Source organism: Quercus robur, chromosome 4 (genome assembly GCF_932294415.1).
Source record: "Quercus robur chromosome 4, dhQueRobu3.1, whole genome shotgun sequence".
Taxonomy (NCBI): Eukaryota; Viridiplantae; Streptophyta; class Magnoliopsida; order Fagales; family Fagaceae; genus Quercus; species Quercus robur.
In genome coordinates, this window is record NC_065537.1 from 46,210,876 (window position 1) to 46,232,740 (window position 21,865).

At 37.2% G+C, this 21,865-nt stretch overlaps 1 protein-coding gene across 1 annotated transcript in view; it reads left to right on the forward strand.

Moving 5' to 3' along the window:
• The window catches only part of LOC126722286 (ankyrin repeat-containing protein ITN1-like), a 135,946-nt gene that overhangs the window by 108,446 nt on the left and 5,635 nt on the right, over window positions 1–21,865 (forward strand). Inside the window, exons 6-7 of the mRNA XM_050425444.1 lie at window positions 8,235–8,339; window positions 15,408–15,455. Coding sequence (XP_050281401.1) covers window positions 8,235–8,339; window positions 15,408–15,455 — 153 coding nt within the window. The remainder of the gene's footprint in view (window positions 1–8,234; window positions 8,340–15,407; window positions 15,456–21,865) is intronic.

Genomic DNA, 21,865 nt, shown 5'->3' on the forward strand with positions numbered 1-21,865 from the left:
ATTTAAATAATATATTGTGTAAGTTTAGCTTTGATCAAAACCAAGAATTATTGTAGATTATAATTTATAATAAATGGTGAAGCTTCTTTAAAATTCTTGATAGATTTTGATGGTTAAATTTTAATTGGAGTCCTATTTTTTATTTTTTATTTTTTTTTAAATTTCTTCAAATTTAAGTGGAATTTAATTTATAAAAATCTATCTTAATAATTTTAATTTTATAGTGCAGTATATTGAGAAAGCACGTCCTACAAAGGATAATACTTAAGTCAAGTCGCATAGCACAAGCACAATGCCCAATTTTTATTATTAATAAAAAAAATTATTATAAATGATCAATATAAATTAAAATAAATAATGAATTTTTTAGATATATAGAATTTTTTTATAATAGAATTTTAATAAGAAAAGCATTTCTAAACCTCTTAAAGCTTTGATTATAGAGTTTCTATAATTTTAATGTGCCTATAGTGTGTACACACAGTGAAAGTATATTTTATGACATGTAACACTTACATTAAACCAAAATCATATTGCACAAGAATAATGTGTATCACCCAAAAAAAAAAAACCCCTTCTACTCATATATAACATTCTAATAATTTACTATTTTTAGACATGAAAAAGAAAGTGACAGAAAATGTGAGCCAGCACATACAAAATATAACTAAGATTTATTATAAATTATCTTGTTTATATCTTAACCTTGTAATTATATTACTTTAAAAAAATTTGGATAAATATGTTGCTTAAAAAGTTGATTCTCAAAATAATAATAATAATAATGATAAAAATATTCACTTAGAAAGTTATATTAATATGTCTGTTTGATTTGCTTATTTCTAGTAACTTATTTTCATAGTTTTTATCAAAATGTATAATTTTTGGTAACTAGCTTTTAAATTAAATGTGTTGTAAAAGGTTAAGGCTGCTTTTAACACCAGCTTTTTACTGGCTTTTTGCTGAAACTTATTTACTATTTGTGGGCCCATGCAAGTCCCACAAAAAACTCAAGCTTATTTTGGTTCAAGTTTTGGATTCCATGTTATATATATATATATATATATATATATATATATATATATATATATGTATTCTACTACAAAGTTTTAGTTAAAAAGTTAGCTACAATCAACTATCTATGGGTCCCATTTTATAATTTTTGCTCAACATACTAAGTCTTCTTTTGCTTATCGTGGGTCTAGTGTTCCACATTACTCTTTTGTTATAGTACTTTTTTCAAAAAATCAATCAGCATTTATTTATTTTTTTTTTTAGTTTTTAGCTTTTAGTTACAGTACTTTTAGTAAAAATCTTTCAACAACAACTTTTGTTCTTTTAGGTTTTAGGTTTTAGCTACAAAACTTTCAAAATTAATCTTTTAACAAAAAGCTAGATAAGTTGTTATCATAAAACAGACACTAAAAACTTTTTTATTTCAAAAAAATATAAAAGTTAGATTATTTGCAAAAAAATTGAGACAAAAAATAGTTTGTCTATATTTGCCCATATACGTAAATGGGTAACGTCATTGGACTGTATTAATTTTAACTGATTTTAAGAGACGTCTTAAAATCAATTAAAATTAATATAGTCCAATGACGTTGAAACAAAAGCGGGGAAAATCTGACCTCATGTTCTAGCTACAAGAACAGAGTTTCGTCATGCAATCCCCCCTACCCTTCCCCCCCCCCCCCCCTTACCACACAGACATCATCCTTCCCTCCTCTGCTCCCTTCTCTACCATTGCCTCACAACCAGTCAACTCCTCAATTCCCTGGATTCTTTCCTTTACCATTCCCATCACCTTTTGGTTTTTTGCCATACCACCCTATATGTCCACCTCTTACTTCTTCACTGTCCACCCCATCTTTCTCTGTCCTGCTGTTACAACCACCTTTAGTGCCTACACCAACCACTACCATTTCACCCACACCTCTTCCTAACAATGTGCCTCTCCCTAACTCAGCTCTCAAACCTTCTCCTCAGGTCGCCGGGGGGGGGGGGGGGAGAAAATGTTCTTTTCGCATTGATGGCGGGCGGGCTGATTCTTATGCTATACACGAAAGTCGTCGGAATATTAAAAGTTCCGTTTGGCTGAGTCGTAAGGGTTTGAAATGGATTCTCTCTTATTTTGCCGATATTCATGATTGGGTTCTAGGAAAGGATTTTTTGTACAAAAGATATAGAGAAAACAATAAGTTTTTCGAATTCTGGGGAAGGTCGAATAAGGCTAGTATTTTTGCGAACATAGCTGTGTTTTTTGGCGGAGCTCGATGTGGTTGTGTTATGGTTCCTGCGAGTTCAAACCGGGCTGGGTGGTGTTTGTTTTCAAAAGAATTAGATAGTTTCCTATCAGGTTCTAACATTGCTTGGGTGGAAGGAAGGACTTCCGTTGGAGCTACTGGTGGTGGTCCGACAGTCGGCGGTGGACATGATGGGATGAAATTTTTCAAAACTGGCAACCGGCGGAAGTTAAGGAAATTTTAAAATTCTAGTGTTATTTTAGGACATAACGTATTCAAGGGTGAAACTGTGACTACAGTTTCTATTAAAAATGGCAGACCCACGCATGATTTCATGTTTAAGTTGACTACTGACATTTTGGTGCTGAAGGTGTCTGTACCTGAAGGTGGTAAAAGAGTGGTTTCTTGGATAAACCCACAGAACTCTCATAAGTCCATTAAAAGTGGGAACCCAGAAGGTAAAAGGGTTATCTCATGGATGGATCAAGTGAAGTCACAATGGCCTATGGTAGTGGGGCCTGTGGTTTCTCAAACCCAAGCCCAAGCCTATGTCCAAGCCCAAGCCCAAGCCCAAGCCCACTTAGCTTTCTCGATTGTTAAAACCCATTTAGAGGCAGTTTGTACCTCCGATCCAAATGGGTTGAACGAGTCCTTGGTTTACGATTAGGGCATGAGTGGGTCAGGCGGGACCTTGATGGAACCCGAGGTAGCAGCGATGGAGCCAATGGTGGTTTCGGAGGCTTCGACGGTGGTTCCTGAGGCTCCAATGAAGGCTGAAAGCCTTTCTTGCCCTGTCCCGAAGGTCCTCGCCCCTATCTCGGTGGCTTCCCATTTTGATTGGGTGGTTGTGAGGCAGATCGGGGAAGACCCGAGGCACAAGGTGGACTTAAACAGTCCTGGGCAGCTCGAAGGAATAGAGATAGGTCCACACCTGGGGGTCTGTCGCCGTAAATCATTTCTGGAAGTGATGATCCTCTCCATCAGCATCAATGGAAGGTGTCCAATTAGTTTTCTCCACTGAAACTTTTGGGTAGGGAGGGGGACCCTTGGTCTGAGGAGGTGGAGAAGTATTTACGAAGGTTCAAAGCTTAAGTGATAGTGAGGGGTATGACTCCCAAACAGGTATGATAGCGTTAGTAGATGCGTATGCCGACGGTTTGCACATCTGTGAGTTTGAGGGGCTTAGTGGGGTTGACACCAGAGTTTTGGGTAATGGGGAGAACAACAGCAGTCCACTAGAGCATGTTCCGTTGTCTTGTTGGGTACCTAGGGTGGTTGAGGAAGGTGAGATTGTTGCATCAAAGGTGGAACACTTGAAATGGGTGTCTACAATGATGAAGAGCTTCTGCAAAATGGTGGGCTTTCCTATTGTAAAATATGAAGCTCAGTGTATGGCTTTATTTCGTTTATTAGAGCAGGAGTGTCTCGAGGTAGTCCAAGATGGTTGTTTTCGGCGACCTGTTAAAGCTGGATAGAAAGGTCTTAGGGAATTGCGGGGTTTGTTTTCTTCAGTAAATTATGATAGGACTTACTTTCGGAACAAAGGTTCGTCATCTGATTTAGGGGCTCTTGGTAGTTATCAATGTCCTTAAGACTTCTTTCTTGGAATGTTAGGGGGTTAAATAACCCCCAAAAGAGGGAGGTTTGTAAGAATCTTTTGAACGAATGGAGATGTGATGTTGTATGTTTGCAGGAAACTAAACTTGCTTCTTTAAATTCTGCTCTTGTGCGGAGCTTATGGGGTAGTCACTTCATTGATTGGGCTGTTCTGGATGCGGTTCAAACATCTGAGGGGGTTTTGCTGATCTAGGATAAATGGGTGGTCGAGAAAATTGATGTTTCTGTTGGTCAGTTCTCTGTTAGTGTTCTTTTTAGGGGAGTTTTGGACGGTTTTGAATGGGTCTGCATTGGTCTATATGGTCCTAATGCTGATCATAATAGGGCTATTTTGTGGGAGGAGTTGTCCAGGGTACGTGTGAGGTGGAACACAACTTGGTTTTTATTTGGTGATTTTAATATTATTAGATACCCATGTGAGAGGCTTGGTTGTCAATCTTTTAGCTCGCCATGTTTGCATTCTCGGACTTTATTGAGAGCAATTATCTAGTGGATTTACCATTGGATGGGGCTGCTTTCACCTGGTTTAGAGATGCTGAGTCGCAAGCTATGTCCCGTATTGACAGGACTCTAGTTTCTATGGATTGAGTGGATCATTTCAGGAATGTGTCTCAAAGGGTGCTCCCTTGTGTTATTTCTGATCATTGTTCGCTTTTGGTAGAAGCTGAGGGAGTGGGTAGGGGGTGCTGTGCTTTTAAGTTTGAGAATATGTGGCTCAAAGTTGAGGGTTTTGTCAAGAGAGTTAAACAATGGTGGGAGGGGTATAGCTTTATGGGCTCCCCAAGTTTCATTCTAGCTCAGAAATCAAAGTCTCTTAAAGAAGACCTTAAGAAGTGGAATAAGAAGGAATTTGGAGATTTGGCATTTAGGAAGAAGTGTTTGCTGTCTAAATTATTGGGTCTAGATGCTAAGGAAGAACTGTTGGGCCTCTCAAATGAGGAAGAATCCCGCCGAACTCAGGTTAAAGGTGATATTGCAGCTGTAGCCGCTTTAGAAGAGACTTTTTGGAGACAAAAGTCTCGTGCTTTGTATGTGAAGGAGGGAGATAACAACACTCGATTCTTTCATAGATTAGCGAACTCTCATAGAAGAGCTAATCACATTAGAAGCATCGAGTTTGATGGTGTCTTATATGAGGATGGGTCTTCTGTACAAGCTCAGGTGGTTCAGTTCTATCAAAACCTCAACACAGAGACAGATACGTGGCGTCCAACTGTGGATGGACTGGATTTTGCTTGCATTGGAGAGGATGTCCTTGGAAAGGGAGTTCTTTAAAGAAGAGATGACCCAAGTTTTGATGGAGATGGAGGGGGATAAAGCTCCTGGTCCAGATGGCTTCACCATGGCTTTTTTTCAAAAATGTTGGAGTGTGGTGGAGGTGGATGTCATGGTTGTTTTTGAGCACTTTCACAGGTATTCAGTGTTTGAACAGTCTTTAAATTCCTCGTTTCTCACTCTAATCCCTAAGAAAAATAATGCTATTGATGTTAAGGATTTTCGGTCTATTAGTTTGGTCAGGAGTGTGTACAAGCTGTTGTTTAAGGTGTTGGCAAATAGATTGAGGGTGGTGCTAGATAGTCTCATCTCTAAGTCTCAAAATGCTTTCATTGGTGGGAGACAAATTTTGGATTTAGTGCTTGTTGCTAATGAGTGCCTAGACAGCAGATTGAAGAGCCATGTTCCCAGGGTGGTTTGCAAATTGGACACTGAGAAAGCCTATGACCATGTGAATTGGGACGCATTGTTCTATATGTTGGATAGGATGGGTTTTGGGGTGAAATGGAGGGGGTGGATTAATGCTTGTATAAGTACTGTTTGCTTCTCTATTATTGTGAATGGTTCTCCAGTAGGCTTTTTTGGAAGCTTTCGTGGGTTGAGACAAGGTGATCCGTTGTCCCCTCTTCTTTTCCTTCTTATTATGGAAGTACTAAGTAGGATTTTGAAGAAAACTGAGGATTGCAGTCTGCTTCGTGGTTTTCATGTGGGGCTAACTAACTCTATAGGGGTACGCATTTCACACTTGCTGTTTGCAGATGATACCATATTGTTTTGTGATGCTTCTAGAGATCAGTTGTTGTCCATTAGGCTGTCTTTGACTTGCTTCCAAGCATTTACTAGTTTGAAAGTTAATGCGGGGAAGAGTGAGATTGTTCCGGTTGGGGAGGTTGGAAATTTAGATGCTTTGGCTACCATACTTCGTTGTAGGGTGGGTAGTCTGTCTATGAAATACTTGGGAATGCCGTTGGGAACCCCATACAAAACAGCATCTGTGTGGAATCCTATTTTGGAAAGGATGGAGAAGAAACTCTTTGGTTGGAAGCGTCTTTATTTATCGAAGGGGGGGGGGGGGGGGGGGAGACTTACCTTGGTGAAGAGTACTCTTTCTAGCCTTCCTACGTACTATCTACCATTATTTGTCATCCCTGTAGCCATGGCTGATAGATTGGAGTGGATTCAGAGAAATTTTTTATGGAGAACTTCAGAGGAGTGTTTCAAATATTCTTTGGTGGCTTGGGAGAAGATGTGTTTACCGATAGAGATAGGTGGTTTGGAGATCAGGAAGTTAGTGCATTTTAATAAAGCCTTGTTAGGGAAATGTTTATGGAGGTTTGGTCGAGAAGGAATTCATCTTTGAAGGAGGGTTATTGCAACTAAATATGGAGAGGGTCAAGGGGGGTGGACTACCAAAATATGTAGAAGGGCTCACGGATGTGGTCTATGGCGTGGTATTCATGATGGTTTGGAGAGTTTCTCCAACCATGAGGCCTTAGTGGTGGGTAATGGCACTTGTATTCTCTTCTGGCATGATAAGTGGGTTGGAGATAACTCACTAAAAAGGTTCTATCCTTAGTTGTATGTGTGTTCTAATGACAAGGAAGCTTGCATCTCGGATGTTTTATGCTACTAGGAGGGTGGTAATGTTAGAATTTGGAATTTGAGATTTCATAGAGATTTTCATGAAAGGGAATTAGAGGCTGCCTACTCTTTCCTTGAGCTCATTAAACCTCGAATCCCTAGGGGTGGAGGGAGTGACACTTCTCATTGGTGTCTCAAAGGGAATGGCAAGTTTGATACCTGCTCCTATTATAATATCATTAGGGGTACAGCTACCTCCATTTTTCCGTGGAAGGGTGTTTGGAAAGCTAAGATCCCTAAGAGGGTGGCTTTTTTTGTGTGGACAGCGATTCATGGGTAAATCCTTACATTGGATAATCTTATGCTTAGGGGGCGCATTTTGGTGAATCGGTGTTGTATGTGTCATCGGAATGAGGAAACTGTGGATCATCTTCTCCTCCACTGTCCTATAGCTCACTCTCTGTGGGTTTATATGTTTCAGATCTTTGGGACTCAATGGGTCATGCCAGGCTCTGTGGAAAGCTTGGTGTATTGTTGGAGATTTTGGCTGGGAAAATTTAATTCAGACATTTGGAACATGGTTCCTAGCTGTTTGATGTAGATTGTTTGGACGGAAAGAAATCGGCGCTCTTTTGAGGATACCGAGAAATCCTTGGTTCAATTACAAGCTCTATGCCAAAAGACTTTATTTGATTGGTCTAGGCGTTGGGGCTTCTCGGATTGTTCCACTATTTTGGAGTTTATTTCTTCTCTTAGTATTGCACTATAAGTTTTTTCTTGTTGTTTGTTTTTTTTGTTGCATTTCCTTGTGTTCACCATCATGAACACCTTGTATTTGCTTTCTTCTGTTTATAAGTTTGATTAATAATACTCTTTTTACTTATCAAAAAAAAAAAAAAAAAGAGACGTCTTATATAAATTAATTGAATTAGTTCTGTACCAAAAACAATTCCAATAGTACATGTTAAAATGGGTAACGTCTGGGCCAAAAGTCTTATAGTTTTGACTTGTACCTACTTATATTTCCAAAAAAGACAATTAAGATTTAAACTTCCCTCCAAACTATTAAATTATACAAAAACAAATAAAAATTAAACATAAAATGGGTAACACCTCACAAATGTTAATGGGACGTTCCTACCAGTACCACAACTATAATGTAAGTCCCTTACTTAAAGGTTTTAATATTTTTTACAGTATTACTTTTGTTTCCAAATTTCCAATATTTAAAGTGTGTCAATCAATTGTTTGAAAAAATCATTTCCCATTAATCCAATCCGTAGTTTTCTTGATTCTATATGTGTAGCCTTTTGAATGTCACTAGTAATCTAAGATAGTGGTTAAATTTGTTGTACACAAACTCAAGTCAGGATTCTAGTTAATTTTGGGGGTTTATTAAACTGTATAAAATAGTTTGTATGTAATAAACATTACTCCTAGATAAAGCCAAATTGCAATAGTTAGTGAAGCTTGAATTATATAATTGTGCACGTGTGTGTGTGTATATATTTCCAGGTATTCATATTCAATCGGGTGGTCCCATCAATGATATTCGTTTGAACATTCAAAAACCTGTGAGAAACGGAAGTCGAAGCAATGGTAAAGAAATTATTGGATCAGGTATGTCACTATACAAAGTTCATTTTCTCAAGATTTGGGTTGTAAGAGCATTCATAGTAATAGTGCTAAAAAAGCTAAAAAAGCTATTTTAGCACCCAATACACTAAAAATACCCACAAATAATGTTGTTTATTTGGTTCATGCGTGCTACTGCTTTTTCCTCTCTTTTCTCTTTTTTTACTTCTCCTCTGTTTCTAATTTTCTATCACCCACGCCTTCATGCCTAGCCTTTCCTCTTCTCCCTCTCGACTGAAATCAACTTTCTCACTCTATCTTGTCCCTCTCTCCTCTCTTGGGTTTGCTTGTGGCAGTTGAGTTGGGTTCTGATTGGATTTATGGTGGTCCGATCTGTGCTTCGATGGTCCGATCGGATTTATGGTGGTTTGATATGTGCTTCGGTGGGGCTTTGTGGGTCTAATTGATTTTCGTTTTTTCTTTTCTTTTCTTGAATAATGGTGGTGATGCGGTTGTGGATTTGTGATTTGGTTGTGATTTTGGTGGTTGGGGGTTGTGGTTCTAGGTGGTGGTGACAGTAGCAGTGGTTGTTGTGGCTGTAGTGGTGGTTGAATGGGTTTTGTGTCTAATGAATTGTGGTTTTTTTTTTTTTTTGGTGGTGATTGGTGGTTGAGTGGGTTTTGTGGCTAGTGGGTTGTGGTGGTTCGTGGTTGTGGTTTTTTTTTTTTTGGTTTTCGGTGGTGGTGGCTAGCGGTGGGTGTGGTTGTGGGTTTGCTAGGTTGAGAGCATTTGTTCATCCCAACCCTTTTGTATGAGAGTGAGTGCCTTAGTCTAGAGAAACAAATCTCTTCATCCTTTCTTCTCCTTTTCTCTCATAAATGACATATCCTTGAGAGAAATTTGTAACCTTCACCTCCATTACTAAACCTTGAGTGTTATGAGTTTCTTGAAGGGTTGGAAACTTAGTGAAGGCAAATCAAATCCAAATCCTTTTGTTGTTTTTTGTTGGTGGCTCAATGATGGTGACTCCAATAGGTTAGATGAAGAAAAGACTTGGTGAAGTTGGTTGCTAGCTGGAGCTTGGATGGCTCAAGTACACAAGGAGATATACACTTGGAGAATTTATAGTCATCCATGTACTGCACTGTTCATGCTAGTGGAGTTTTCCGACGAGTGGTCAGTGTGGATGCCGCAAAATTTCTTTTGGTTGGTCGCACATTGGGTCCTTGGCGACGTGACTCTTGTGTGCTTGTGTCTCTAGAGTAGGGGTATGTGTATGTCAGTCCCTTTTTCTTATTTTTATTTTAGGAGTCGCCACCAACCATTGGTTTTGTATCCAATGAATATTTACAAACAAGCATATGAGGTATATACATAGATAGCATGTGTGAGGATATACAAGAACAACCATATGAGTAGAATATTTAATACATAGGTATCATGTGAGTACTAGTTATTATAAATAAACAAACTACAACACACACACAAACAAAAAAATGGAGTTGGAAGAGTAGCACCTTGCTATCATCCACCATTTTCTCATTTTTGTCTTGCAAAAAAAGATGACAAATAAAATTCATTAGTGCTAAAGAAAGTGATAGGGTCAATGTAAGCTTAAATGATGTTCAAGGACTCAAGGGAACGAGCCATGAACACAAATCTGACTACTACTATTCTAAGAAAAGCTTTAGATTAGAATGTATGAAAAAAAAAAGCTTACCACGTTAACTTTTTATTGTTTTGAAAAAGCACATTTTTTTTTTGGAAAAGAAAAAACCTTTTTTTTTAAGGAATTCCATCGTGGTAAAGACTATTTATTATTATTATTTTTAGAAAAATTCTCTTTTATTTTCATATTTTTTAAAAAAAGGAAAGATAGTTTTTGAAAAATTCTTTTTTTGAAAACATTTTTCAACTTGGTAAAAACATATTTTTTGGAAACCCATTTTTTTATTTATTATTATTATTTTTTAATTAAAGGGCGGGGAAAACTTTTTTTGAGGGGAAATCTAATGTGGTAAAAATATTTACTAACGTGGTAAAAAAAACATTTTCCCTTTTTCTTAGCAAAAATTTCAGATTCCCTTTAGGAGGGAAGAGAAAAACAATTTTTTTAAGACAACCATTAGAAAACACCTTCTTTTTTTTTTTAACGTGGTAAGAACATTTTTTTTAAAAACAGATTTTTTTTTAGAGAAACATATTATTTTTAGAACACCTTTAAATTTTTAAGAAAAGAATGAAGGTAGATTTTTTTTTTTTTTGGAAACTTTTTTGAAAGGAAGAGTTTTTTTTTTTTTTTTTTTTTTTTTTAGCAAAGCATCTTTTGGAAAACTCTCTCTCTTTTTTTTTTTTTTTTTAAAGAAAACTTCATCATTCTTTTTGAAAAGGGTGAAAAGGATTTTGAGAAGCACATCCTTAGAATAGTTGGGTAAAAAAGTTGTTTTACCCAAACATATTTATTTTATGGCAACATTATTGACGAGAAAAATAAAAGGACAACAACAATAAAGTGCAGAAAATAAATTTCAAGGAAAGTAAAGTGCAGAAATTTTAATGGCATAAAAGTAAAGAGCTGAAATATTGTAAATGTTGATTGAAAATTTCTTTTTCTTTTTTCTCTCTTAAATAGATTTTAATCTCTTTCAAGCCCCATGGGTCCTTCATCATAAAAAAAATGGGAGTTCTAACTATTAACCATTCTTATTAGACATACCTGTATTGTGCTTTAATGGAGGTTTAAAAACCATTTAAGAGAGAGAGAGTAGAAAATATTTTTATTTATTTAATATATATATATATATATATATATATATATATAGACACACACATATATAAGTGCAATAAAGTAAAGGGGGATGGGGATTGTGCAAGAAAATTAAAGGGATGACCTAAATTTAAAGGGTAGGGGATTGCTTGGAAAATAAAATGGATGACATAAATATAAAGCAAGGAAAATAAAACCCTAGATGCCTAGGTGGGATGAGATTTCTTTTCCCTAAGGGTACTTGCCATACAAACCCTAGGAGATGGTCCAATACTTATCTAGGAAACAAGCACAATATCATAAACAAGCAATGGTAATATGGACATAATGATAAAGAGAGATATTTACACAATAACAAAACAAAGAGACAATAAAAAGGAAACCACTTCATATATAAATAAATATGATGTTTACAAGATAGTAAAAGGAAATGGGATGGGTGTAGTTATTAAGAAACTTCCCCATCTCTACAAGCTTACCCACAAAATTACAAGTAAAAAAAGGGAAGAGGCTTTTTCTATGGTGGGTCTCCTAGAGAGGGGGAAAAGAATTTTTTCAAAATTCTAGGGTATTTTTCTTAGAATTTTTCCACTCTTTCTCTATTTTTTCCTATTTTTCTCTCTTTTTCTCCCTATTTTTTCTCAAAAATGAGAGTATTTATAGGGGGTGAGGGAAATGGTGGGTTAGTTAGGTGTAATATGTTACACCTAAGCTAGGATGATATGTTGTCAACATAGTATATTTCATTAGGGATTTTCTTTTCCTTCATCATCCCATCGTCATTTACAATTTTCTTTAGAGTGAATGGAATTAAAAATTGTTTTAAGAGAAAGCCAAGTGGTGGTTGATTGAGCAAGAGTTTAAAAATTAGACTTTTATTTAGAAAAGAAAAGGGTAGACATTGGAGACTAGGAGAAGAGAAATGATACTGGGCTTGAGAATAACGAGCAAAGAGAGTGGAATTTGGCTTGGAATGAGAGCTACCACCACCACGTCCACAATTGAGCCTTTTTCTTAAGGAATTATCTAATGATCAAAACTAAGGACAATGCTGATGATGATTAGCTGAATCTCTCAAAGTTTCTTTGAAACGGCGGTTTTAGTGGGAAAATGTGCCAATGTGGCAAACTCCATCTCCCGCTTTCTCTCTTACGTGGGTTTGTTCTTGGTTTTCACACACTTAACCTTTTGATCTTCATATGTTCATCTTTTTATTTATTTTTATGTTTATAATGGTAAACGAACAAGTTGGGTAATGGAGGACTAACAAAAGTAATCTTAGCTAGGTAAAGTGATGAAGTCCAAACCACAAATAGGCACTACTAAAATGAGTCTAACCACAAGTTGGTTTACTATAATAACATTTTTTTTTCTTTACTTTTTGCTTTTCCCAAAGGTGAAGGAAGATAGTGAATAGTGGCTACTGTGTGTAAACAGAGAGAGAAACAATTAAAAAAATGTGAAAATACCATTTTGGTTTCTATATTTTGACCTTATTCCCATTTTGTCCATACTTTTTAATTTTACCACATTTAGTCTCTAAAATCAAAAAGTGATCTTGTTTTAGTTCCTACCGTCATCTCACTAACGGAAATTGTTTATGTGATAGACGGAGTACACTGTTGGCACAATAAATGCAGACATGGCCATTAAAATATTGCTTTAAAAAAATTTATTTGGCATTTTAAAAATTCCATGTCTACAATTTAATTTAAAAAATAAAAATAAAAAATTTCTAATTTCTTAGTTTTAATTTAAATTGAATTTTTTTTTTCAGTAGTAAAGATTAGGAAAAAATTGTTTGCAGTAACTTTCACAATTTTTTCTTAAGCTTTCTTGGTAACCAAACACATTATTAGAACTCAAGCTCATATTAACTTCTAGTCAAAAATTTGACCCAACACATATTTTTCAAGCTCTCTCTACGAAATTCTCCAAGCTCTCTCTTTCTCTCTACAGGCTGATTGAAGGTGAGTTCTCTCTCTCTCTCTAAATCCATGGCCAAAAATCCTACTCTCTCTCTCTCTCTCTCCCTAAATCCATGATTTAAAACCTAGCTCTCTATCCCTCTCTAAACCTAGGTGAAAACCCAACTCTCTCTCTCTCTCTCTAAATCTTGGCCGAAAACGCAACTCTCTCTCTCTCTCTCTCTCTCTCTCTCTCTCTAAACTTATGGCTGAAAACCCAACTTTCTCTATATAAATCCATGGTCAAAACCAACAGTGGCTTTCTCTCTAAACCCATGGACTAAATCAGTGGTGGCTTTCGGACTTGGGGTTGGAGGTGGTGTGGGTTGTTGTGTTTAAGGTTGTGTGGCTATTTGTGGTTTCTAATCTGAGGTTTTGTTCATTGATTTGCGATATGAATTTTGTGTTTGGTTTCTCAAAAAACATAGGAAAGTATGGGTTAAGTTTTGTATTTGGTTGCGCATGGAGTCTGAAAATTTGTGTTTGAGTTTTGTATTTTTGTGTTTGGTTTCAAAGCATAAGAAAATCTTGTTGAATGTCTTTGTGTTTTGTAAATTTTTGTGGGCATTTCTTTGTATTTTGTAAATCTAAGTAATTTTATGGGTTTGATTGCTAAGAAAATGCAAGAAAAGAAAAGAAAATCTAGATTTTTTAACTTTATGGGCAAGGTTAGTTGGGGAAGAAAATGAAGAACCTGATTTACTAGGAAGAACACATGTTCTGAGTTCTTCGGAAAAAGGAAAAAACTAATTTAATTATTTTCTTTTCTTTTTTAAAAAAAAAAATAAGAAGGTTAGAAATAATAATTATTATTTTTATCTAATGTGGCTTTTAAATTAAATTGTTAACGGGGAATTTTTAAAATTCTAAATAAAATTTTTAAAATATTATTTTAATGTTCACGTTAGTATTTACTTGTGTCAATAGTGCACTCCGTCTGCTGTATAGATAATTTCTGTTAGTGAGATGATGGTATGTACCAAAACGGGATTGTTTTTGTATTTTTTTATTTTTTTTTATTTATAGGGACTAAACATGGTAAAATTAAAAAGTATGGACCAAAATGGGAATAAAGTCAAGATGTAAGGATCAAAAAGGTATTTCCGCCTTTAAAAAAAATTATATTGAAATGAAATAGAGTATATGATAGAAATTAGATAATGTGGGTGTTTTGAAAAATGGTTAGTTGAAATAGTAAAAATAAGTTTTTATTCTAAAATAAACAGTAAGTTTTGCATAAAATATTGTAAATGCTAACAAAATGTTAATTTAGGTGATGTGTCGGGAAGTCAACATGAGATTTTTTGGGGTTTCATTCCCTAAATTGGTCTCTTGTCCTAGTTTAGGGAGACCAATGTGAATGCTAACATTGACAATCAAATATTGTGAATTCCTTTTTTTCCTCCGCAATTCCCTTTCGTCATAGAAAACTACAATGAAAGTGTGGGGCCCAATAGTTTAGGGGCCCGGCCCGCTCGCTTATGGGGAGTCCACAGGCTCCAAACTGAAGGAGGCCAGGGCCCAAGCTCAAAAATAGGAAGCCCAAAGTGGCCCGAGGATACAGCCGAGGACAGCTTAGTCCTCGGCAGACCCAAAGTCTCATGGATTAGAGTGGAATACAAGCAAACTTGAAAGATCAGAAAATATCTTGGGGAAGTTGTCCTTAATACCCTTCACTGATATGACACTGCACCTAACAGAGCCGGATTCTTAGGCTTTATTGATCATCTCCAACAATTTCGGGATTAGACTGATGGGACAAATATCTGTCCTGGAAAGGTCGACCCTACACGTGGACGAGGGACAACGAACGTAGGCTAGTATAAAAGAAAACGTTAGGTAACAAAGTAGGGGGATCTCCCATCTCACTTCCTGAGAAAAACTTCAGGAAGGAGAATGCCCGGATAATATATGCGCATCACCCCGAAAAACCCACCGTCGGGTAACCGGAGAAAACATTAGTGCTCCTCGGACATGATCCGAGGAGCCAAATCCCTCAAGTTACAAAGGTGTAAGGCCTGAATATCCAGACTAAAGCCTTTTCTTGTCTTGGTTCACCTAAAGTCCGGCCTGAACTAGCGCCCTGTGACCCAACGCTGGCCTTTCAAGCCCGCTCTCTACAAATATTATTGTGAGGGATTTTCTATGTGCGAGCCCAACATCGTTGTTGGGCCGCTAAAGATTCGTGTCCCTACAGAAAGCATTTCATAACAATGTGAGATTACAAGATGGAAAATAATGAAATTTAAATTTTAGTACTTAATTTGAAATTAGGATTAAAATTTAAGGTTTTACATATATAATGCTTACCTCATCTGTTCTTTTTATAGTATGTAATAATTTTCAAATACACAATTAAGCAAGGTTTTATCATTGTAGGGATATATTCATTGAGCCAGCTAGTTTCAAATCTCCGATCTCTCTTGGGTATTGTACTTTACAACTCAATTTATTATATTTCCTTGAGTTCAATAAATTAGATTATATAATTAAATTCAAACATATAATTATATCGAATTATGTTATTTTGAAAATAATAACATTATTTATATTTTATTAGTTAATATAAATGGAAACCTAGAAACCTAAAAAACTAGTATCTAAGTTTTTCACATTAAGTGTTTCACAATTCATATAATCACATCAACTAAGAATTGTTTCGCGTCTGTAGGTTTTTCTTTTGAAAACCCCATGACGGTGAAACAACTTGTTTGTCTCTTAGACAAACCATCTTTTTCTCAGTTTTTGGTGGAATCTTTATTTTTTATTTTTTTTTTCTCTTACTTTTTTGTCTACGCATGCTATGGATGACCTTCAAGGTAAATGGGCAAAGTTGTCACTCAATACAAAGGAAACCCAGACGGTAAACCTTTCTACTAACGTTGTGGAAAATAGTAGGGTTTTGGTGGCTAAGTTCTTTACCAACAAAGGATAAATTTGGAAGCTATTACGAGAACACTAAAGATCATATGGAGGTCTGGGGGAAGTTTTGATATACGCGACCTTGGGAACAATACAATTATGCTTTTATTTGATGATGAAGATTACCCAAAGCGTATATTGATGCAGGGACCATGGTCTTTCAATAAATACATGGTTGGCTTGTTTCATCCAGGTGAAGCTGCAATAGTGGAGGATACTAGGTTTGATACAACATCCTTTTGGGCACAAATTCGTGGGCTACAGATTAGATGTATGACAAGGGAGAATGTTGAGGCCATTGGAAGCACTTTGGGCAAGGTTGAATGCGTTGAGGAATCTGCCAAAGGTAATTGTCGTGGATGTTGTATGCGAGTCCGGATCAATATCAATATTATGCAACCACTGTGTAAAGGTCGGCTAGTGAATATGGGAGGTCCTAAACCACAATGGATCTTGTTTAAATATGTACGCATGCCGATTTTCTGCAATTGGTGTGGGATCATGAATCATGATGAGAAGGACTGAAGTTGTGGGTGAGTAGTCTAGGTACTTTACATAAGGAAGAACAACAATATGGGGCTTGGATGTGTGCCACCATAGAAAGGTTTCAAGTACACCATGTTGTGAAGAATAAGGAAGATTACAATCAAGAAACATCTGAATCTCACTATACGTGCAAGTTAGATTGTCAAACTTGTAAAGAAAGTGAGCTACAGGTCTAATAGTACATTTAAGTGTAAAAGCTCATGAATAATAAAAATGGGAAATTTAACACTTTAACATCTAAAGATTGTAAAGGCAAAACAAGGAAAGTATATATAGGAAGAACTGAAGCTATGGGTGAGTAGTCTAGGTACTTTATAGAAGGAAGAACAACAATATGGGGCTTGGATGCGTGCCACCATAGAGAGGTTTCAAGTACACCATGTTGTGAAGAATAAAGAAGATTACAATTGAGAAACATCTAAATCTCACCGTACGTGCAAATTAGATTGTCAAACTTGTAAAGAAAGTGAGCTATAGATCTAACAATACATTTAAGTGTAAAAGCTCATGAACAATAAAAATGGGAAATTTAACACTTTAACATCTAATGATTGTAAAGGCAGAACAAGGAAAGTAAAGAAGGCGTGTGACATTAGGAAGGGATGAAAAACCACGGTGAGTGAAGGACAAAATATTCTTCACTCTTTAAAGCTTTCTATAATGTGAAAGTTTAAGGTTTTACACATGGTGATGTTCTTCCCAAAAAGCCTCTCTTTTCCTCACTTTCCTACCCAACTTTCTACCTCTCTCTTTCTCTCTCTCTATCTTTCTGTCTCTTGTCCTAATTGCTCAACAACATGTTCCTCTTATAGTATGAGGAACGTTGTTAGGTACATAAAAACAGGTGTCAAGCTCTCATTCCTCTGTTCAAACCCTAATACAGCTACTATACTATACTATGGCTGCAGGAGAGAAAATTCGCCGATGTCAGGGAAGTGGGATGAAGGGTGGCTCTGCTACATCGTGAGGGACAAGTAATAGACAAGGAAAGGGACATTAGAGAGATTAGGAGTGATACACGCGTCCTCAATAGTGGTCTAACACAGCTTCAGCCAATGAGGAGTGTTCTACAGCCTCTAGCTATAGGAAGTTGCTATCTCCCTTTTATGCTGGTATTGGGTGTCCATGCCTGGCACGTACTTCACTCTCCCCAAGGGTAACCACGCCATTGGCATGAGCCTTGGATACCCTCTCTTTGCTAACGCCCCATTTTCTTTCCTTATAGCTTGTTCACGTGTAGAGTCTGGATTCAGCTATGTCAATACTCATGTTTGCCTTGGCTAGTGTACTATACACTCACCAACACACGCTGTCGTCAACAATTCCTCTCTTAGACGGAAGTAATAAAGTCGAAACACAAGCTAGTATACCTAGTAAAACATAGATAGTAAACTTTATGAAGAAATGGAGCCACCAAATGTCCCAATAAATAGAGAAATTCTAAAAAATCCAACACTTTTTTAGGCCCACTTCGAGGAAATTGATATGGACCTGGCTAACTCCCATCCAATTGGCCATGAAACCTCTAGGGATAATGTGAGAGGAAAGGAGAGGGACTCTACTACAAATGAAATTGGTAAAGATTTTGGAAAACCAATGGGGAAATATTGGTATGTTGGCAAGCCAAATGAAGGATTTTTCCCAATTTCAGGCACGTCCAGGAAATAAGAAAAGGAATACGGACCCACAAGTGGAGGGTGGGATGACTAGTGAAGGAGAATTTGGTTCTAGGCATGTTAAGACATTGCTAATGGATAGGAATAAGGATATCTCTACTTCGGACCAACAGAGAGGGAAGTGGAAGTGGTTGGCTCCAGCCAAACAACAATAGGATACAATGGAAGTTGAGATTGAGAGCCCAATGCAGAAGAGGAAATTGAACATAGATGGTGCGTTGAAGGAAACAGATGTGGTAAAAAAGAAAAAGATAGAGGAGGAAACAAAAGTTTTGGGCAAGTTAAGGGCTCAACATTTAGGATCGGCCGTGGCTGTTGTGCAGCACCGCCGGGTCCAATGAGTATCTTAAGTTGGAACTGTCGGGGACTTAGGAACCCCTGGATAGTTAGGGCTCTTAAATGAGCTCTGCATGATGAAGCTCCTAAACTCATCTTCCTTATAAAGACGAAGCTACCACAAGAAAGGATGAATTTTTTGAAACATGAGTTACACTCAGGGTTTAGCAGTTTCTAGTGATGTGGGCGAGTGGAGGCCTAACTTTACTTCAGAAACCGGAGTCGAAGGTGGATGTTTGAGGTCTTTCACATTGGTAATTGACTATGATAATAGTGATGAGGTATGGAGGTTTATAGGATTTTATGGTCATCCTGAGACCAACAAAAGGGAGGAAACATGGACTTTACTTGAGTCCCTCAAACACAATAATCAAATCCCTTGGTTGTGCATTGCAGACTTTAATAAGATTACTAGTAATTCTAAGAAGGCAGGCGGCAATATTAGACCAACTAGACAGATGGATAGATTTCATAGGGTCATACATCACTGTGCTTTCTAGGATCTGGGCTTTGTTAGGTCTTTATTCACGTGGTCAAAAAATAATGGTGACGAGGGGCGGATTTGGGTTAGGTTAGACTGAGCTTTAGAAAATAATAAATGGCAAACTAAATTTCAGGGAGCTACTTTACACCATATTTCTATGTCCACATCTGATCACTCTCTCCTCGCTTTACGGTTTCCACATATCAGATTCCAACCTCAAGGTGGTGTGAAATTGTTTAGATTTGAAGCAATGTAGCTTCGAGATCCACGGTGTGATGAAGTGGTTCAAGAAGCTTGGCAAGAGGGTCTGTATAGACCAGGTGGTTGCCAATTTTTAAATTCCCTAGATAGTTGCATAAATTACCTAAATAGTTGTAGGGATAGGCTTGTGTCCTGGAATAAAATGGAGTCCTTGCTGGGCGTAAGATTGCAGGTTTACAAAAATAGCTACAGAGCTTGGAACTTCAGAGTAGAGGTAATGACAGTAGAGAGCAAATTAAGGAAGTCTATCGTGCATTGAATAGTTGGTTGGATAAGGAATCAGTGATGTGGAATTAACGATGAAGAAATATGTGGCTGGTGGGGGGCGATCGAAATACTTGTTTTTTTCATGCAAAAGCTTCCAATAAACATCAAAGAAATTCTATCGAGGGAACATGTGATGCTAATAGTATTTGGCAGGAAGATGATCATCAGGTTGAGACTATTATGGTTGATTATTTTTCTAATATTTTCAAATCTAATAGAATAATTGATGCTTCGATAGTAGTGGAGGTCGTCCAACCCACGGTGATTGAGAGTATGAACAGGGGGTTAGTGCAAGAATTTCAAGCTACTGAGGTGGTCAAGGCTTTGATGCAAATGCATCCTAAGAAATGTCCAAGCTCCAATGGTATGTCCCCTTTTTTATCAATGCTATTGGTCTTTAGTTGGTAATTGTGTTACTCAGATTGTCCTTGATTTTCTAAACCATGGTATTATTCCCCTAAAATTCAATGAAACTCATGTAGCGCTCATCCTAAAAATAAAAAACCCAACGAAAATCACGCAATATAGACCCATCAGTCTCAGTAATGTTGTCTCTAGGATAACTTTTATGGTTCTAGCCCCGAGGCCACATTATTCCTTCATGGAGTTTGCACCAAGAGGACCCTCTCTCTCCATATTTATTTCTGATATGTGCAGAGGGTTTATCAACTCTTCTTAAGAAAATAGTAGATGATGGTTTATTGAAAGGATTAGCTGCATGTCAAAGGGGCCTTAAAATATCGCACCTTTTCTTTGCTAATGATAGCCTTATTTTTTTGTCGAGCCACAAAGGAAGAATGCTCCAACTTACAGAGAGTTCTAGAAACCTACGAACAAGCTTCTAGCCAACAGTTAAATCGGGAAAAGACTTCCTTATTTTTCAATAGCAATATACCACAAGATATTCAAGATTACATCAAAGATTGTTTTGGAGCAGAAGTAACATGGTAGCATGAGACTTATCTAGGTCTTCCTTCTCTAGTGGGAAAATCAAAGTGCAACACCTTTCGACAACTAAAAGAGAGGTTGGATAATAAACTGTCAGGGTGGAAAGAGAAGATGTTATCCCATGTGGGGAAGGAGATTTTTACCAAGGCAGTGGCCCAAGCAATACCTATGTACACTATGAGTTTTTTTAAAATTCCGAATACTCTATGTGATGAGATGACGAGCATGGTTCAAAATTTTTGGTGGGGGCATATGGATGGAAAAACTAAGATGGCATGATTTAGTTGGGATAAGGTTTGTACACCGAAGGAGGAGGGTGGCTTAGGTTTTCGAGATCTTAAAGCTTTTAATCTTGCACTTTTAGCCAAACAAGGTGGCAACTTCAAACAAATACGTCATCACTGGTCTGTGGAGTTTTAAAAGCTCGCTATTTCCCGGACAGTGACTTCCTTGGGGCTGCACTGGGATCTCAACCTTCTTTTGCTTGGAGAAGCATAATGGCAGTGCAAAAAATTGTCAAACAAGGCTGTAGATGGCAGGTGGGAAATGGAGCATCGGTTGGCATTTGGATTGATAAATTGTTACCTAAATCATCCACTTTCAAAGTGATCTCTCCGCCAAATAATACCTTTGAACTTTCCATAGTTAGTGACCTCATTGATCCCCTGAAGTGTGAATGGCAAACAGATTTGGTGAGGAAAGTTTTTCACCCACCCAATGTTCAATCCATTCTAAGCGTATTTTTAAGTTCTTGTCTGCCATGGGATTGGCTAGTGTGGGCATACACTCCAAAAGGAAAATTCACGGTTTGCAGTGCTTATAAAATTGCTTAGGATGAAGCCATGAATAGCGAGGTGGGTGAACCTTCAAATGGTGATACACAGAAAATTCTGGAGAAAAATTTAGAGCTTGAACATGCTGAATAAGGTGAAGTCTTTTGCCTGGAGAGCGTGCCGAAATATACTTCCCACAAAAGCAAACTTATGCAGAGTGTATGTGAAGCTTGTGGATTGGGTATAAAATCTAGTGGACATATTCTCTGGGAATGTGAGAAAGCTCGTGTAGTGTGGCTACTTTCAAGAATTAGTTTTGATACACAAGGGGTACGGTATTTGGAGTTCATGGATTTAGTGTGGTATTTGATCTTTGTCCAGAATGGTAGCAATGACATTTTGGAGATGCTTCTCATGATAGCTTGGCGCATGTGGTTAATAGAAATGCTATAAGACATGGTCACTCTCGACAATCTGCAGAAGAGGTGGTCTAGTTAGCTTAATTTTCACTAAATGAATTTCAAACAGCAAACCATACTGTTTCACAGGTAAAGGACAACTCGAATGATCCATGGACATTGCCTCTAGCTTTGAATTATAAGGTTAATGTGGATGATGCAGTTT